At 44.8% G+C, this 15,426-nt stretch overlaps 1 protein-coding gene across 1 annotated transcript; it reads right to left on the bottom strand.

The window, feature by feature from the left end:
- Positions 1 to 5,499: 5,499 nt before the first annotated feature.
- On the bottom strand, positions 5,500 to 13,504 carry LOC311318525 (A disintegrin and metalloproteinase with thrombospondin motifs 8-like; the record flags this gene model as incomplete). The annotated part of the gene is made up of 9 exons (XM_084449871.1): positions 5,500 to 6,235; positions 6,329 to 6,504; positions 6,967 to 7,139; positions 7,296 to 7,482; positions 8,369 to 8,658; positions 10,404 to 10,571; positions 10,765 to 10,897; positions 11,442 to 11,681; positions 12,797 to 13,504. The coding sequence occupies 9 exons, from the start codon at positions 13,502 to 13,504 to the stop codon at positions 5,500 to 5,502; spliced, it is 2,811 nt and encodes a 936-aa protein (XP_084305997.1).
- Between the last annotated feature and the right edge of the window lie 1,922 nt (positions 13,505 to 15,426).

The following is a 15,426-nucleotide window of genomic DNA, read 5'->3' as shown; positions in this document are numbered from 1 at the left end:
TGCTGTTGGTTACTGGTATACTGTATCCCAGTGATGTTGAGTTGACGGTTTAGGGCAACGCTGAAATGGCTGGTCCTATTGATGCTGCATGACAATGTTGAATCAAGGTGTACAACAGTGTTCAGTGAAGAGGAGGAAGATTGTGGGAAACAATGGACCCGATGCACCTTTGTGTATTTACCTAATAGATTCTTTCTCTTTGTTTACGTCTTCATCTGAATGCACAAGATGTATAAACAGCACGGAAATGATGCAGAGGGCTTTTTGGAATCCAAAGTCAGGAGCGCACCTGTCTTGGGGAGCTGCAGGGCCAATGAGAGCTGTTTCTTATTATCTGAACAGAGAAACGCATATCAGGTTTGAATCATGCAGTGGCTGAGCCCCTGCCAACGGGGTCGCTACGCGGCGCATATCTGACGTTCAACCAGCACATTGCCTCTCTGGAGGTCAGGTTCTGGGCTGCTTCAGTTTGTTTTTACTGGACGTGGAGGGCCAGTGAAGGCCTACTGGCAGGGCCACTCTGGAGCATAGAGATCCCCATCTCCTGTCTGGTAGCATACGCACCACTGCCATTATCTCGCTCCAATTGAGAGTGATTACCATGTCCTAACCCCATCCATCATCTTACACAAACAAGTGGTGAGCCTGCTAGTGGAAATCAAGGATTGGGACATGGAGTCTTTCTGCCCTAGTGTAAAACTAACCAAGTTTGTGTCTTTGGACCAACAAGAAATTGATATACTGTAGCTACACTCAAAGAGTAAAAAAAGCACTGAGGGCTTTTCGTTCATAAAACTCTCTCAAAAGGATCCCTCATAGGATTAATCCTGGAAAGCATCTGTCTTTCACTCTTTTCATCACCAAGATCCAGGTGCCTGGTTAAACAGATGAATAATTCACCATCATCTAGCAATGTCCATCTAGCAATGTCCAACTAATGTTTATTTAAGCACATCAAGTAAGCATCAAATAAACATGGCTTGAATGACACCTGAAATTTGTTTCATGGTTTAAATGTTTTTGTGATTTTTTTAGAAATGTAATTTTTCAATTGAGAAACCCAAACATAGTTCTTTATTGTTGGATATAGACATACACTATATACCAATTGATTCTGGCCTCTTGGCAAAGAACATGCTGCAAAATAGCCATAACAAATAACACTAGCAACCAAAATGTTGCCAAACCTTTAGTGAGTGGAGTGATAACGTCTGGCAACCCTTAGTCCTGACCTCATTGTTCTCCACTGATGCTGAATGTGCCACATGCCTTACATAGCTACATTAACTCATTGTCTATTCTGAACAATAGTGATGCATAGTATTACTTTGCTTGTAGTCAAGTCACAACAGGAGGAGCTTCACTACTGCTGATTTTCCCTCAAATTTCTTGGACCCTATGACTCATATATGACTCAGTTCCACAGAAGGCTTTTTATAAGGGGCTGGTCAGCCTCAGCGGCCGCTCCCTCTTGTATTTCCCAATATTCTGAATCTGAACCCACTAGTAGCATGAAAACAATCACCAAACCATGCAAGCGATCATTCAGAAAGTACTTGCAAAACACAACATGTCCGCTATGTTCTGGGGGGGAGACGGGCATATAATGGACTAAATGGACAATTACTGATTGCTCCAACAGGTATCAAGACTAGCAGATATGTTGATTGGATGGGCTAAGCTGGAGTGATAGCAGAAGTATTTAAATATTTAGTTGGTGTCCAGAGTGCTCCATCAAAACTTTTTGTTTTATTACTGGTGATCATTTCAGAACGCATCATTGTAATCTATATCAGACGGTGCGTTGGCCATCCCTGGTCGCTAGGAGAACACACCATTTGCGCCTGCATGTTTATAAAGCAATCTTACAAAAGTTACCTAAGTACTGTACCTAACATCCCTTATCACATGGCATTCTCTTATCCCCAAACAAGATCTGGGAAAAAGTGATTTTAGCTACTGTGCCCCTCGAGCTTGGAATTAGTTTCAAGAGAACATCAATTGGATGGCTTAGTCTCTTTGGGCAGTTTGAGGTCTGTGCATGTTTTTAAATAATGTTTATCAGTTTAAAATGTGTAAATGTGTGATGTTTTTGTATTTATATATATATATATATATAGGCTGAGGATGTAGCCTAGAATGTCTATGTGAAAGTAGCCTACAGAGAAGAGCCTGGTGAAGAGGCTAATGTGAAAGTGAAAGTTGATTGGGTCTTATTATTAACTTTACTAGACTAGCAGCTGCATACAAGCCCATTCTGAGACCAGCCCTTTGTGTTGTTTTGTGTCCAAGAACGTTAGCTAATCTTACTATGCTAGCGGTACACTAGTAGGAGTAATATTCGTCTGTCAGGTCCTGAAGAATTACATCCCCAGTACCTATGGTACTGTGGAAAAAAAATGAGTACGCTACCATCACATTTTCTGAATTTTGGCATCGACGTGGTACTGAAGTAGGCCTATTGGTTTTCGTGACATCCCTAGATCAAACTACCTAAATAAGTAATCTGATGTTGTGAATATAACAACTATAACTAATGATAATTGTACCCATGTACCTAATTGATAATTGTACCACAGTAAAACGAATTGTGGTGAGCACCCCCAAATGGTGGGCTCTGGTACATGAACATGCACGCACACACTAACACTAACATACAGGGGTCAATCTAATATCCTCCCCTCGATTTCATGGGTGGAGCACAATTATTTTGTATGACAGACTTTTATCCATGTGCACAAGGTACCTGACTACTCTCACACAAAACTTTAAGTGGATCAGAGCTTCCTTTGGAAAACTGCGCAATGTAACCCTTGCACCCCCCAGAAAGATCTTTATTGGCTCTGTGGGGTGCATCACTTCATCAGTTGATTTCACTAATATCCCACAAAAATAAAGTTCCACAACAATGCATTTCTTGAATGCATTCTTGTTGTGTTTTGTTCTAACTTGGGTAGGTGTACAATACCTCAAAATCTGCGGGCCCCTCCTGCTAGACTATTTCCTGTACAAAGGGTGACAGTAGGCCTATAGTTTTAATTCAAAAGCATACATTTGCTTTGAGTTCTGGGAGTTAAATACTACAGTATGGCCATAAAATAAATAATAATTAAAACATATAAATTCACATTCATGAAGAGAATATCACAAAGATACATGCATCATGGGTGGGGGACAGCATGCTTACTGTTGCATATGTTAAATGGAACCTTTCTTTTTGAGTTCATGCAGGTTGACCAAGACCAAAAATTAGCATCAGCGTTTCAGTCAAGAGACTTTATTTATTTTCATTAATCAGTCTAATTTCATACAATTCTGGAGGACAGTACAGACAGCAGCATTTAAGAGATTAAACTGTAATAATTAGTCTGAGAGTATTAAAAAATAAATAGCTATGTAAAGAAGCTACAAAAATAGCATCATACAGACCTTCATTGAAGGGATAGAATGCTTTGAAATCAGATCTACATCTTTTCCTTTAAATGTATCCAGGAATGCTGTATTAGTGAGGAAATAACAAATCTATATGTGCTTTCACTCAAGATACACGTGACTGACACCATTCCTCTCTGCATATCCCATGGAAAGGGCATCACTAATGTGTTGACAGCTGAATAGTCGCTCCACAGTTTTTTTTATTTGGCTAATCTATTTGGTAGTCTACAGTATTTGACTCTTAGCGCTGAAACACTATACCGGGGTATATATATATCAACAGGAGACTGGAGACGACACACCCTCCCTCTGTCAGTCTGTGTGAGTTGTGCGGATTATGGCCTAATACTACTGAACCGCCACATTCAAGACTGTCTCTCCCTAAACTATTTCACATTTCACATGATTATTCTTAATTAAATCACCATTCACTGTATGCACGCTAGGTCACAGTGTTCTTAAACTATAATATTTTGATTGCAGTAGAGAGATCTAGGCTCTAATTTCAGATCCATATAATGAACAATAGGCTATTATGCCTCTATTCTACACCTTACCACTTAATGTTGTTAATAAGGTTTTGGAGGGCAATTGAAGCATTTTTCCATTGGATAAAGATGATAGATTGTTTCGGTTGATGAAAAAATATGACCACAGTTACACCATGGCCAAGAATAATAGCAAAGAAAAGAAACCATTGTAGGCTATAAAAAATAAATAGAATCCCCGTTGTTTACACGAGACATCGCACCTACTCATGTCTCCAAACAATGCTGCAAATAGCTTGCACTTGAATACAAAGGTACATCTTTCATTAATACAGCACTGTTTTCACCTTAACTCAAATTAAACAACAGTTTATGAAGTGACATTCAGTTGATCAAATCACAGGGGAATAGTTTGTTCGAAATCTTCCTGCTTAAATACATAGCTGTGATTTATGTGAGGTTATCTGTGTCCAGAGTAGACATCCAAAACAGGCTCCAGTGTTCCAGAACTACTGATGCGTCATGGAAAGAATCTTAGAGAGAAGTTCTGATAAGGCTTGAGAACACCCCTCTCTCTCATTGTGTGAGGAATGATCAAGCTTTGATAAGCAGTATTGTGTGCTGTAGTGTCTACTGTTTCAGATAGCTATTCTGGGGTGTGATACATGCTGACATAGATGCATCAAGGTGTCAAACCACTCCAGCAAAATCTCAGCAGGATTTGTAAGATGCGTTTGATGAACTGCATTTAAAATGCAAACAGAAACTTCTGATTTAAGAGAGAGGTGATTTTTACATCCTTTGAGGTAGATCTCTATTGGATAACAAACCTTCAATAGTGGTTTAGAAATAAAGTTTTGACATCAAGGAAATAAACAATGACAGAAAGTTAACTGTCAAATTCACCTGCAGTATTTTGAATGACCGAGCCATGGTCCTAGTTCTGGTCAATATGAGTGAACTGACCACTTGGGACTAATGCTGCGTTCCGTGCCTGGGAAGTAGGAATTTGGAGTTGGGATTGACGTCACACCCGAGTAGACCGCATTCCAGAAACAAAATGTGAAAAACACACTTAAGCCTAATATTTGTAGTTCTAGCCAAATTAGCCATTGTTAGCAATACTAGTTGATAACGCACTAGACGCTATACAAACATTGTCGATTGATAGAAGTTGGACAGTACTGTGTGTACGACTGATTTAATGACACACAAATAAGACAGAGGCGCTAATAAACAGCTTTCACTTATTGTTGATGCGCGGAGCAGCCATCTTGATTTGAGTTCGGAGTTGTGTTTGGGTAGATTCCCCCCCCCCCCAGAAATCCCAGTTCAGGGAACGTTCCAGATTACATTTTTGCTGGGGAACTAGGAAAGTCCCAGTTCCCGAGGCAACTGGAACACAGCAAAAGCTAGAGCTTCCCTGCTGTCTGAAGCGTTATCTGGGCGGTTTGGAAAGGGTTGTGTGTTGGTTAGGTGCTAACTAGCTCTACACTACCTCCCCACTGTAGTGAACTCCCCCCCCTTGCCTGCCAGGTTGCCACTAACATTTCCTCTCCTCCGGCCTCAACACAGCTCAGCAGTCCTGGTAGTTGCATTCAGTGGAAACAACCTGTGGTCTCTTGGCTGGGCTGCATTTCCCCAGGTCCACGGCCTTGCCGGTGTAGTCCAAACACAGCACACTGCGATGGCGCCGGCCCATCCCACATGTCCTTGAGCAGGCGGACCAGGGGCCCATCTGCCAGGCGGGGCAGGGCAGGTCCCCGCACGGCCGGATGTCCGCCGGCCGCAGGTCCTCGTCGCAGAGATAGGACAAGGAGCCCGCCCCCTCCCGACACTCCACGCTCCTCCTCGACCAACCGGAGCCGCAGCTCTTGGAGCACTCGGACCACTCGCCCAGGGCCCAGTCGGCTCCCCCGAACGGCAGGATGGCGTGCAGGGGGCCCCTCCCCTCGGAGCCCGGCTTGGTGAAGGGGACGTCCCTGGGGAGGAAGAAGGTGTACTTGACCCTGGGGGGCGCCACGTCTCCGGCAGTGGACAGCAGCTGGACGGTGAGGGCGTGGCGGAGCCGGCGGTAGCTGAGGATCCTCTCCAGGGTGGTGGAGGAGCCGCTGTAGCGGAGCACCGCCCCCGCCGCCGGGATGTCCTGCTCGGCCGTCGACACCGAGAAGTTGCCGTTCAGGATGTAGGCGCCGTCCTCCGTCCTCAAAGCCAGGTAGTTGCCGTCGTGTTTGATCCCGCGGTGGCTTTTCTGCTTGACGTCGATGTTGGTGGCCCCGGTCGGAATGGTCACAACGTCGTTGTAGCCAAATCTGTGTTCGAAACGAGAAGGTTTTTTTCTCATACTAAGACATACAGTACATGCAAATACATTGTAATTCGATGGAGGTTTTAATTCGACTCACGCAGCTTTGTTCATGGATCCGCTGATTTTTCGGCAGGTGCTGCCGTCCCCCCCGCACACGCCACACTTGTCCAGTTTGACGCTGGAGCCGATCATCTGGTCGCAGCCGGCCTTCACACACTGGCCCTGGACGCAGATGGACGTGGTGTCCGGGCCACAGGTGGTGCCGTCCACCACCTGCGCGTCACGGGGAACAGTGGTGAGAAAGGAAGCTAACAGTTAATCGACTATCGATTAATTGCCGATAAGAATTTACTTGTGTAAGATTTGGTTACTCGATTAATTGCTAATTATTTGTCAATGGAACAGAACTTTTTTTTTTGAATGAACATTATCAACGGGAGTTGCGGTCTGACTGCACATGAGGGCGCCACGCCACGTAGTGAAGGATAATTGGGATGCCGTGAAATTTCAAGGACACAGCGGAAAAAAGACACGAAAAAAGCAAGCAAAGCGAGTCCAGCGTGGGACGTTCTTATCAATTAATCGACTATTCTTTGTTAAGGCTAACACTTAACGATTAATAAAATTCCTTGAAATTTGCAACCCTAGTGGTGAGAGAGCAGCGAATAACAACACAGCGTTTCCTTGGAAGGAATCAGCGACTCGGAGGCTACGATCGGGTTGACGTGTACGCACCTTGGCTTCGAAGACTTTGAATTCGTTGCTGCTTCGCGCCCTGCAGAACAGTTTGCACCTGTCCCTGGGCGACACGCCGTTGTATTTGGGGATCCAGTGTTTGACGTTCCCGTGCGCGTCGAGGTACCGCTCGCTGTTGTACTTCTCGCACTGCTCTTCTCTGAAGCTCTTGCCTGCAGGAGAAACGCCGCAGCGGATCAATCCTACTGCTGGTGAGCATTAGCCATTAGCTATTAGTCATTAGCTATAAGCTAGCTAATACCGCTGCCATGTACAGTATATGACACTGAAATACTGCACAAAACGAGGACTGCGATTGTCAAAGTTACCATGATCATCTTGGCAGGCCTGGATGTTACAGGATTGGTACTGGACTCTCTGGCCCACACAGTAAGCCCCTCCATTCTGTGGCTCTGGCTCAGTGCACTCTCTCTGGGAGAACTGCACACCCCCTCCACATGTCCTGGAGCACGGCCCCCAGGGGCCCCAAGCCCCCCAGTCTCCATCCACAGGCTCCTACAGGGTATAACACAGTGGAATATCTGTCAACAACAGGCTCAATAGACACCACTTCCATAGACATTATTACTGTATCTTTCCAATACGAACTAATTGTTTTCATGTGTGCGACGCATGAAATCATTCGGACGAGAGGAAAGAATTCTCTTTGTTCATCGACACCTCTGTCATTAGAAAGAGTCAGAGGCCGGCCTCAAATAAGAGCTTCAGCTTGGTGAATCTGGACATTTTTTTCACTTGGCATTCCGTCTGGCATGTCATCACCTGCAGTCTACCACGCGTGTAACTGCCTCCCGTACGGACGCCTAGCTCCACATCCTCAGGGCTCCTGGCATGTGCAAAGATACTGCCTTTTATTTCTCTGGGGTTTTTACGAGTTGGCTGCAAGACGTCCTCTAACAGCCAGGCCGTCTGGGATCACGAGCTAACCCCTGGAATAGGGCTGTTTTTAAAGGCCTGCACCAAATATACTTTCCCTCTTTAAAGGCCTGTACCAAATATACTTTACCAGGCCCTTAGGCTAACATTTGGAGACTCGAAATAAGAGGCGATTGATTATTTTTGGCTACCAGACAAAGGAGCCAGACAAGGTCACATGAGGAGGAACATATATCTATTTTTGAAGATGAGGTATTGAAAAGACAGGGCCCAGAAACTTTCACCCAAACAATTGTCTGAAATCATTTGTCATGGCCGTGTGTTCAGTACTGTATATGGTTAGAAAAAATCATCTGTCTGAAAGGGTCTAAAGAGGACAGGTCCTGCAGGCGAAAACACTGCCACAGCAGAACGTATCTTTTGTGAGGTATTTCAACAGGTAAGAGCCCTCGTAAATCACGCAGGAAGTGACTCAAGACAGAATCTTCGTCGGCGGCGTGCCTACCTCCCCCCTCCGCGGCCCCGTTGGGGCACACACACCGCCCTGGCAGGTGGCGTTGGCGCGGCAGGGCGTGCCATCCGCCCAGGGCAGGCTGCCGTTGCGGGTGGTGCAGTGTGGCTGGCCCTCCTCCCGGCACCACAGCTGGCTACACATCAGGTCCTCCGGAGCATCGGGGCACTGAGTGAACTCCTCCCCGAACGCCTGCTGGCACTGGCGGTCCAGACCATAGGCGTGGCCAGGGGGCTCCGCGGGTAAAGGAAGGGCCTTTTCTGGGGGATCCAGAAGGCAGTCACCTGGGAGACAAAACGCAAACACACACAGTCACATACCCGTTTGGTAAACAGGTGTGTTTACTAAAGTCAGGAGCGGAAGACGGTGGTCATCTTGATGATATATTACTCATTCGCCGACCGCTTATTGTATTATAGGTCTCAGGAGGCCTCGGGTATCTTAAGGTAGCTCAGAACCCTCATGGAATACAGATCTCGATTCTGTATCAATCACTTGGGCCAACTGCACACGGGTGCCAGTCCAGCCACCGCATGTGAACGGCAGTAACTGCTTTTTCCAACTAAAAGCAGGTGTGCACAATTTTAGCTTGAGGGGTTATTTTCACTGCAGAGAGAAACTATGGCCAAATACATTTCCTTGACGGATCTGTTAAGAGGAAAGCACGAAATGTTGAAAATTCTGTGGCCAAAAGGTTACAATTTCTGTGGCTTAGTCACATGATTGACTGGTGGAACATTCCGTCGCCATCAAATGAACATTACCAACGATTAAAAGTTTGAAGTGATCCAAGTTTCTTTTCTTCCTGTCAAACCTACATACCAAAATGATGATTCCTGTATTAGTTGAGTTAAGCATGGATGCAACCTTTCTGGTACAGTGTGTTGCTTATTTTGAATCCAGCCATGTAAATCGTTGATTTGACAATGTTTCTTTTATTATAGACTTTTATAGATATAGACCTTCAACTAAATAAAATTCTGCAACATCAGTTCACTGTGTACCTGGGGCAATACCGGTACAGACAACATGTGCTTGGCTACACTTGATTTCTCTGTGAGGGAAAACAGTTGTTAAACCAGGAATGTGTGACTCACCAGCAGATGAGTCAGTGGAAGAGAGAGAGATCGAGAGAGAGAGAGAATGCGAGTGACGATGGAAATATCGTCGGACATAAATCAGTGACTCAAAATGTCTCCTATTTCGCAACACAAATACCTCCTGGATTCGTACTCCTCAGCATCTTTACTATGTACGTCGCGGTGGCCTGTAAGAGAGCGCACTGCTATGGCCATGTGTCATTCCTGAGCTGCCATCTAACAGCAATCTCAGGCATGTCTGCCGTGTGTGTGTGTGTGTGTATGTGTGTGTGTGTGTGTGTGTGTGATCTGTCTGATTACAGTGATGCTGCTGCTGCTGAGCGTCTGTCCCGCCACAAGCAGACTAGAGAAGACGGCGCGGAGCAGAGGAGCAGCTTACTAGGCAAGGATTGTTAGTTTTGACACTCTCAGCAAAATTACAACGTGTGGTTTTCAGAGACCATAATTAGTGGTTGGGGAGCAAGTTAAGGCAGAGTAGGCATTGTAAAAAGAGAGGGAACTAAAATAAACGTGTGAAATGTAGGCTCCACATTAGAGAAGGATTTCTCACCATTCTCTGAGCCCAAAATTACATATCATGTTCTCTGTGGCAGGCTTCCATTAACAACATAATAACAGACTGGGCCTTTAGGACAAATGTCTCAAAACAGTTATTGAAAGTTAATGAAACTGCAAACTGTTTTACTCAGATCTGGTTTTTACAGAATGCTCTCTCTGCTGCCAAAACCAAATAGAAACTGGGAACCACATGTTAAACAATAAATACTAACTGTCAATACAAGATGTTTTGTAAGTGGTGCATTGCAAACCATGATTGCAGCCAACACATCTGCACATACAGTACAGTAGACCAGCAGCACAGGGCCAATACAGAGAGAATAGTGGGTGAGGTATTGGGACACTGTACAACAAGTGAACAGTTATCTTACCGTGTCCATTGTCGAAAAACTCTGTAACATAGCGGGCACTGCAGGGGGACCATGGAAGGGTCTTGTTGAGGTCTACAAACTCTGAGGCCATCAAGTGGTGTCCATCCAGGTGCCCGAACCATCTCTTACAGTTGATTGAGTCATCATGCGGCATACTCAGAACATGGCCTGAGGAGACGGAGGTTGGGATTGGCAGAGGTGTGAGGTGTGTGAATAATCATGGATTCTACCAATGGATCATTGTCAGACAGGAGGCAAACAACGCCCCAGACTGGTGACTCAGGAACACGGCGCCTCCTCTGAACTCAAATGTACACCATATGCGACAACGAGAACCACACTTCTGGGCGCGTTAACATACCAAGCTCATGTGCAACAGTATAGGCTGCCTGGAGACCATTGTCCTCTATGACAGAGCAGCTTCTCTTGGGGTCGCACATCGTGCCCACATCTGCCACCCCCAGGGTGGCACAGGTCTTCAATCCGCAAATGTCCTGGGAGAAGAAAGCCACGGAGCAGGATTCCAGAGAGAGGAGAGAAGTGAGACGAATATGGGATTGGGAGAGAGGACAGGAAAAGGGTTAGAGGAGAGGAAAGGGGTAAGGGAGAGGGGACACACATTTCAGACACTGATATCCAGACATCACTACGTTTGTTCCAGACAGAGGTCTTTTTTCCCGAAAGAGAAGCTCTTGCCAGCAAAACATATTTGTCAGTGTTTCCATCGTAAAATGAAGCAAATACATGGCAGCCAGCAGACTTGGAGAGAGAATAAAATGTAACTGTGTGGTATCCAAAGCACATAGCAAAGGGGCATTCATAAGCCTGCTCAAGCCCACTGAGTTGGTCAACAATCATCTCTTCAATCTGTATTCAGAGATCACATAGAAGTTACCATTAAGTGAATTCAAGTGAATAAACCCAATCAAGCCGCTTCATTTATATTCTTGTAGTTCTCTAAATCCCTATCATTCTGAGTGTATGGAAAAGCCAAGTCATCCAAATGTGTTAGACCTACATCCCATGACGTGAACCTACCTGTCGGGTGAACAGGATCGCGGTGTCGTAGTGTTCTGGATGTCTCAGGCTAGAGGGGTTGAAGAGCTGCTGCCAGGAGCAGAAGTTCCTGAGGGCCACTCCTCCGTTGCTGGAGACCTGGGGCCCCACCTCCTCATCCTCCACCACCAGCATCTTCACCACCACCAGGCTGACGGCGTTCTTCAGGCTGGGGTGTCTGTAGATGCGCGCCGCCACTGCCATCAGAGTCAGCAAGTAATGCTGGGTAGGTGACAGGCAGAGATACAGGTACCATGTGACAACAGTCATCTTGGCAACGCAATGCTCAGTACAGTACAGCTCAGTACAATACTCAAAGAGATACATACAAAGGAAATATCACTTGTGGATTATGCTTTCTGTTCTTGTCAAGTGTCAAAAATCTATGTCCTGGTTGTCAAATGGTCCCAAGCTATAGAGGCCAAATTTCAGATAAGCAACCCAGTTAAGGCCATCTCTGATCTGACAACATGCTCACAGGTAGTGAGATACGCTCACCAGACCAGTATGCCAATTGGATTCAAATGTTTAAACATTTGTGTTTTTCTTTCCATCAATAAAATGAGTGGAAAGACCACAAAAACAACCTCCCTTTGGCGTCTTCTCATTCCCAGATGGTGCAGACTCAAACACGTGTGCTCTGTGCCAATTCTTATTTAACCTTATGATAGACCCACAGGAAGTGTTCATGTTGAGCACGGCACCATACTGTACAGTAACACCTTTATTGCTCTGAACTCTATTGATATTAATTTAGAGACGTCGTCAGCTTAGAAACGTATTAATGTTATATGAACTTATTTGTTTGTTTTTTAATCTATTTAATCGCTCTTTTGAAATAGTCTAGTTACCAACTGTTCTGAGATGTTCCCTTGAATCATCATGGAACCTCACTGATTCGCCTGTTTTATTTACAGAGAGCTTCTGAGATAGCCTACTCGCAATGAATTTAGAAGTCTGTCACGCCTAAGTGTGGTTTACATAAAGATCTTTTCATCCATGAAAGTTGAAGACTTTTATTTTAATCGAGAAAACCCCTGTCAAGCACGGCCTGAGCGTGCGTTATGGCTGTGAGGCAATGAGCGTGTGTGAGTGGACTAGATTGCTTACACAGCCATGCGCCCTCTTGGCCGCCTGGTCTGACAGTTCCATAAACGATTTCAGGAACTTCGTGTATTTCTGTCTGGAAAATAAGAGTGCTTTGGAAACCTTCGTGCGTAATGACGCATTTGAACATGATCCCCACAAGTAATGTAGGCGGACAATTGATAGTCTATGCAAATACATTTATCTCAACAACAACAACAACAAAATTCACATAATCTATTATGTCTCACCTTGATTTCGTCTCCATAAAATTGTGTCATTAAGGAATCTGCCACGATCAGCGTCTCAATATATCTAGGAGCGGAAACAAAGCGTCGCTTCCGCTTCACTGGCTCATCCACATAAGATAATTTGCCTCCTGTGTCCATCACCCGGTTTCCATCCTTCAGCTGATCAAAAGCAGTCTTTTGAGACGCGGTAAAAACTCTCCTTGATATAACGTGCACCTGCGAGATAGATCTTCCTGCTTTGCCGTGGCCACTGACTTTGGGTTGAAGAAGATATTCATCCCCGTGCGTAATGAACGACCCTTGCATCCCGTGGCACAAGCTGACCGCGACCACGGAGTCCGGGTCAGCGTCCACAGTCCCCGAGTAGAAACAGTCTGATAATTCTGCCCCATGCTTCTCTGTCTCGATTACATCGCTGAAAAAATGTCCTGATCCAGAGCCGTTGAGAAGCGCGGACAAGTGCCTCGCTTGAACGCGCTGAATGCTTAATGTAGGAGCAACAAAATTGACATCCGGAATCAAGTTCAGCGTGAACTCCCGGCCAAATGCTTTCAATCGGTAACTCTGTTGATCTTCATGTCTTCTCCATAGACGTCCGGCTCTTACACTTGTTCTGACGGGTATTGTCTCCTCCGACTGGAATAACTCCGATAGAGCCACGTTGGTCAGGGACAGGGTTAATAAAGTTATATGCCAAGTTGAACCCATTTTATGCTTATCATACGCACTGTAGCCTATCAAAGAAACGTGGAATGACTTAAAATAGCATATAAATTAACGTTTCTTATTGATTCGGATAAACAGAATAAATTCTCTAAATAGACACCTTCAGTAACCTAATAGGACGTATAGCCTAATATAGCCCTGAACGTCGCTGAAGATTAGATGCAAGACAGCCTATTCAAAATAGGCTATTGAAACCAGTCTTGATTTCCAGTTGTCTCTGAATATTAATTCCTAATTTGCAGTTGGAGTCTGGGCTCGAGCTCTATTGCAGCGGAGTGAATCAACGGCGACTGCTCGTGACTGTGGTATTTATACAGCCTTGCTCTTCTAACACATAAGTGGTTTATTTTTTGATACCCATCGTTGTCTCTCCTCCCACTCGTGTTCATAGAAAAAAGCATAAACTAGATCCAATTGATCCAGTGGGGCCGGACAGGCACGCCCCCTCCAATTCCCCCGAACTTGAGCGTATAGCCCACTATTTAGACTGAACCCGTGGTGCTGTGGCCGTTGCACGTTTTTTGGGGGTGAAAACTCACTAGTCTCTCTTTCTCTCTCTCTTTCTCTACCCCCCCCCCCTCTCTCTGTCCCCCTCTCTCTCCGCGTATATGCACAGCTGAATTGAAAGTAGCCTACACACTGTTAATACACAGTTGGGTAGCCCAGTGCGATTTCTCTGTGAATTAGAGCTAGAACTATTATGATACTGTATGCCAATGATGCCCCGTCAAATGGCTGTGACCATTGCTTTATAGGTAAAACTTCACAAATAATCTAGGTTTGAAAGTAAAATAGCACAGATACTAGTGATTTCCCTCGCTTGCATATCAAATCACGTCATACGCATATCATCTTGAAGATTGATCTACCACGTTTTCAAGGTTGAGAAGTTCATAAATTAGTTAATACAAATTATAGCTTAATATATAGTTATAGCCAGGCAAGTCGTAATGCGTAACCTCACCTTCTATCCACGACGTGGCAGTGTCGTCTCACAATTTAACTTGTAGAGAAGGTAATGGATTTGTTTTAAAATAAAACACATTGACTGCCAAGCTATTGTACATTCAACAACAACCAATCTAAAATGTAAAGTCGATGGACTACACTTAATCTTATATGTTTATTTATTTACTTGTGATTGATGGATATTATGACACAACTCTGTGTAGTGGCATGTTGGCCACAAGGTGTCGCGCGCGTTTTAGAGTAAGAAAGGAGGTACCGCTGATTCTACGGGACAGAATCCCAGTCGGCTGCTATAACAATGTTTAGAACAATCCCGTGCTCTGGATAAAGGCAACAACATACAGGTGAATAATTTCAAATAGACGCACTCTTTCAGTCGGTTAAACATGTATGGCGACGTGTAAGAGGGTACTGATGATGCTTATATAACGGCTTGTGTGAATACTCGATTGTGATTGATCGAGTCAGTCCCACATGGACATTATCAGAATCAAACACAGGTCTACGCATGATTTTGAAACGCATCAGTGAAATAAAATGTGGACAACAGGGTGTGCGTGTAATGTAAAACCCACAGAGAATACAATTGCGCACAATTACGCCCTCTTTTACGCACGCCGGATGCTTCTTTTTTTCTACAAATTTTAGAGACATACGATAGTAATTCCCGCAATTATGTAAATGGTTTTATTCCGTGATACATTGATTTGGATGTTGCGTTGGACACAGATGTGCAGGTTGTGTGCCACGCGCTACATAGCACAGCCCACCAGTTGGGGTGGGAGGGAGACCCAGTTCGTGTAATTCGCTGAGTGATGATGCTAAAACTTGCAGAGATTCAAGTGGTTCTGAGTAAACGTTGAACGTAGACGCATAACCAATGAGCTTTCCCGAGCACCTCCCCAAAAACTCTGATTACAGTTTCTCTATGTTTA

Source organism: Borostomias antarcticus, assembly GCF_949987555.1.
Source record: "Borostomias antarcticus genome assembly, chromosome: 15".
In the NCBI taxonomy this organism is placed as follows: domain Eukaryota; kingdom Metazoa; phylum Chordata; class Actinopteri; order Stomiiformes; family Stomiidae; genus Borostomias; species Borostomias antarcticus.
The sequence above is the reverse complement of the archived record's forward strand: the minus strand, read 5'-3'. Positions and strand labels throughout refer to the sequence as shown.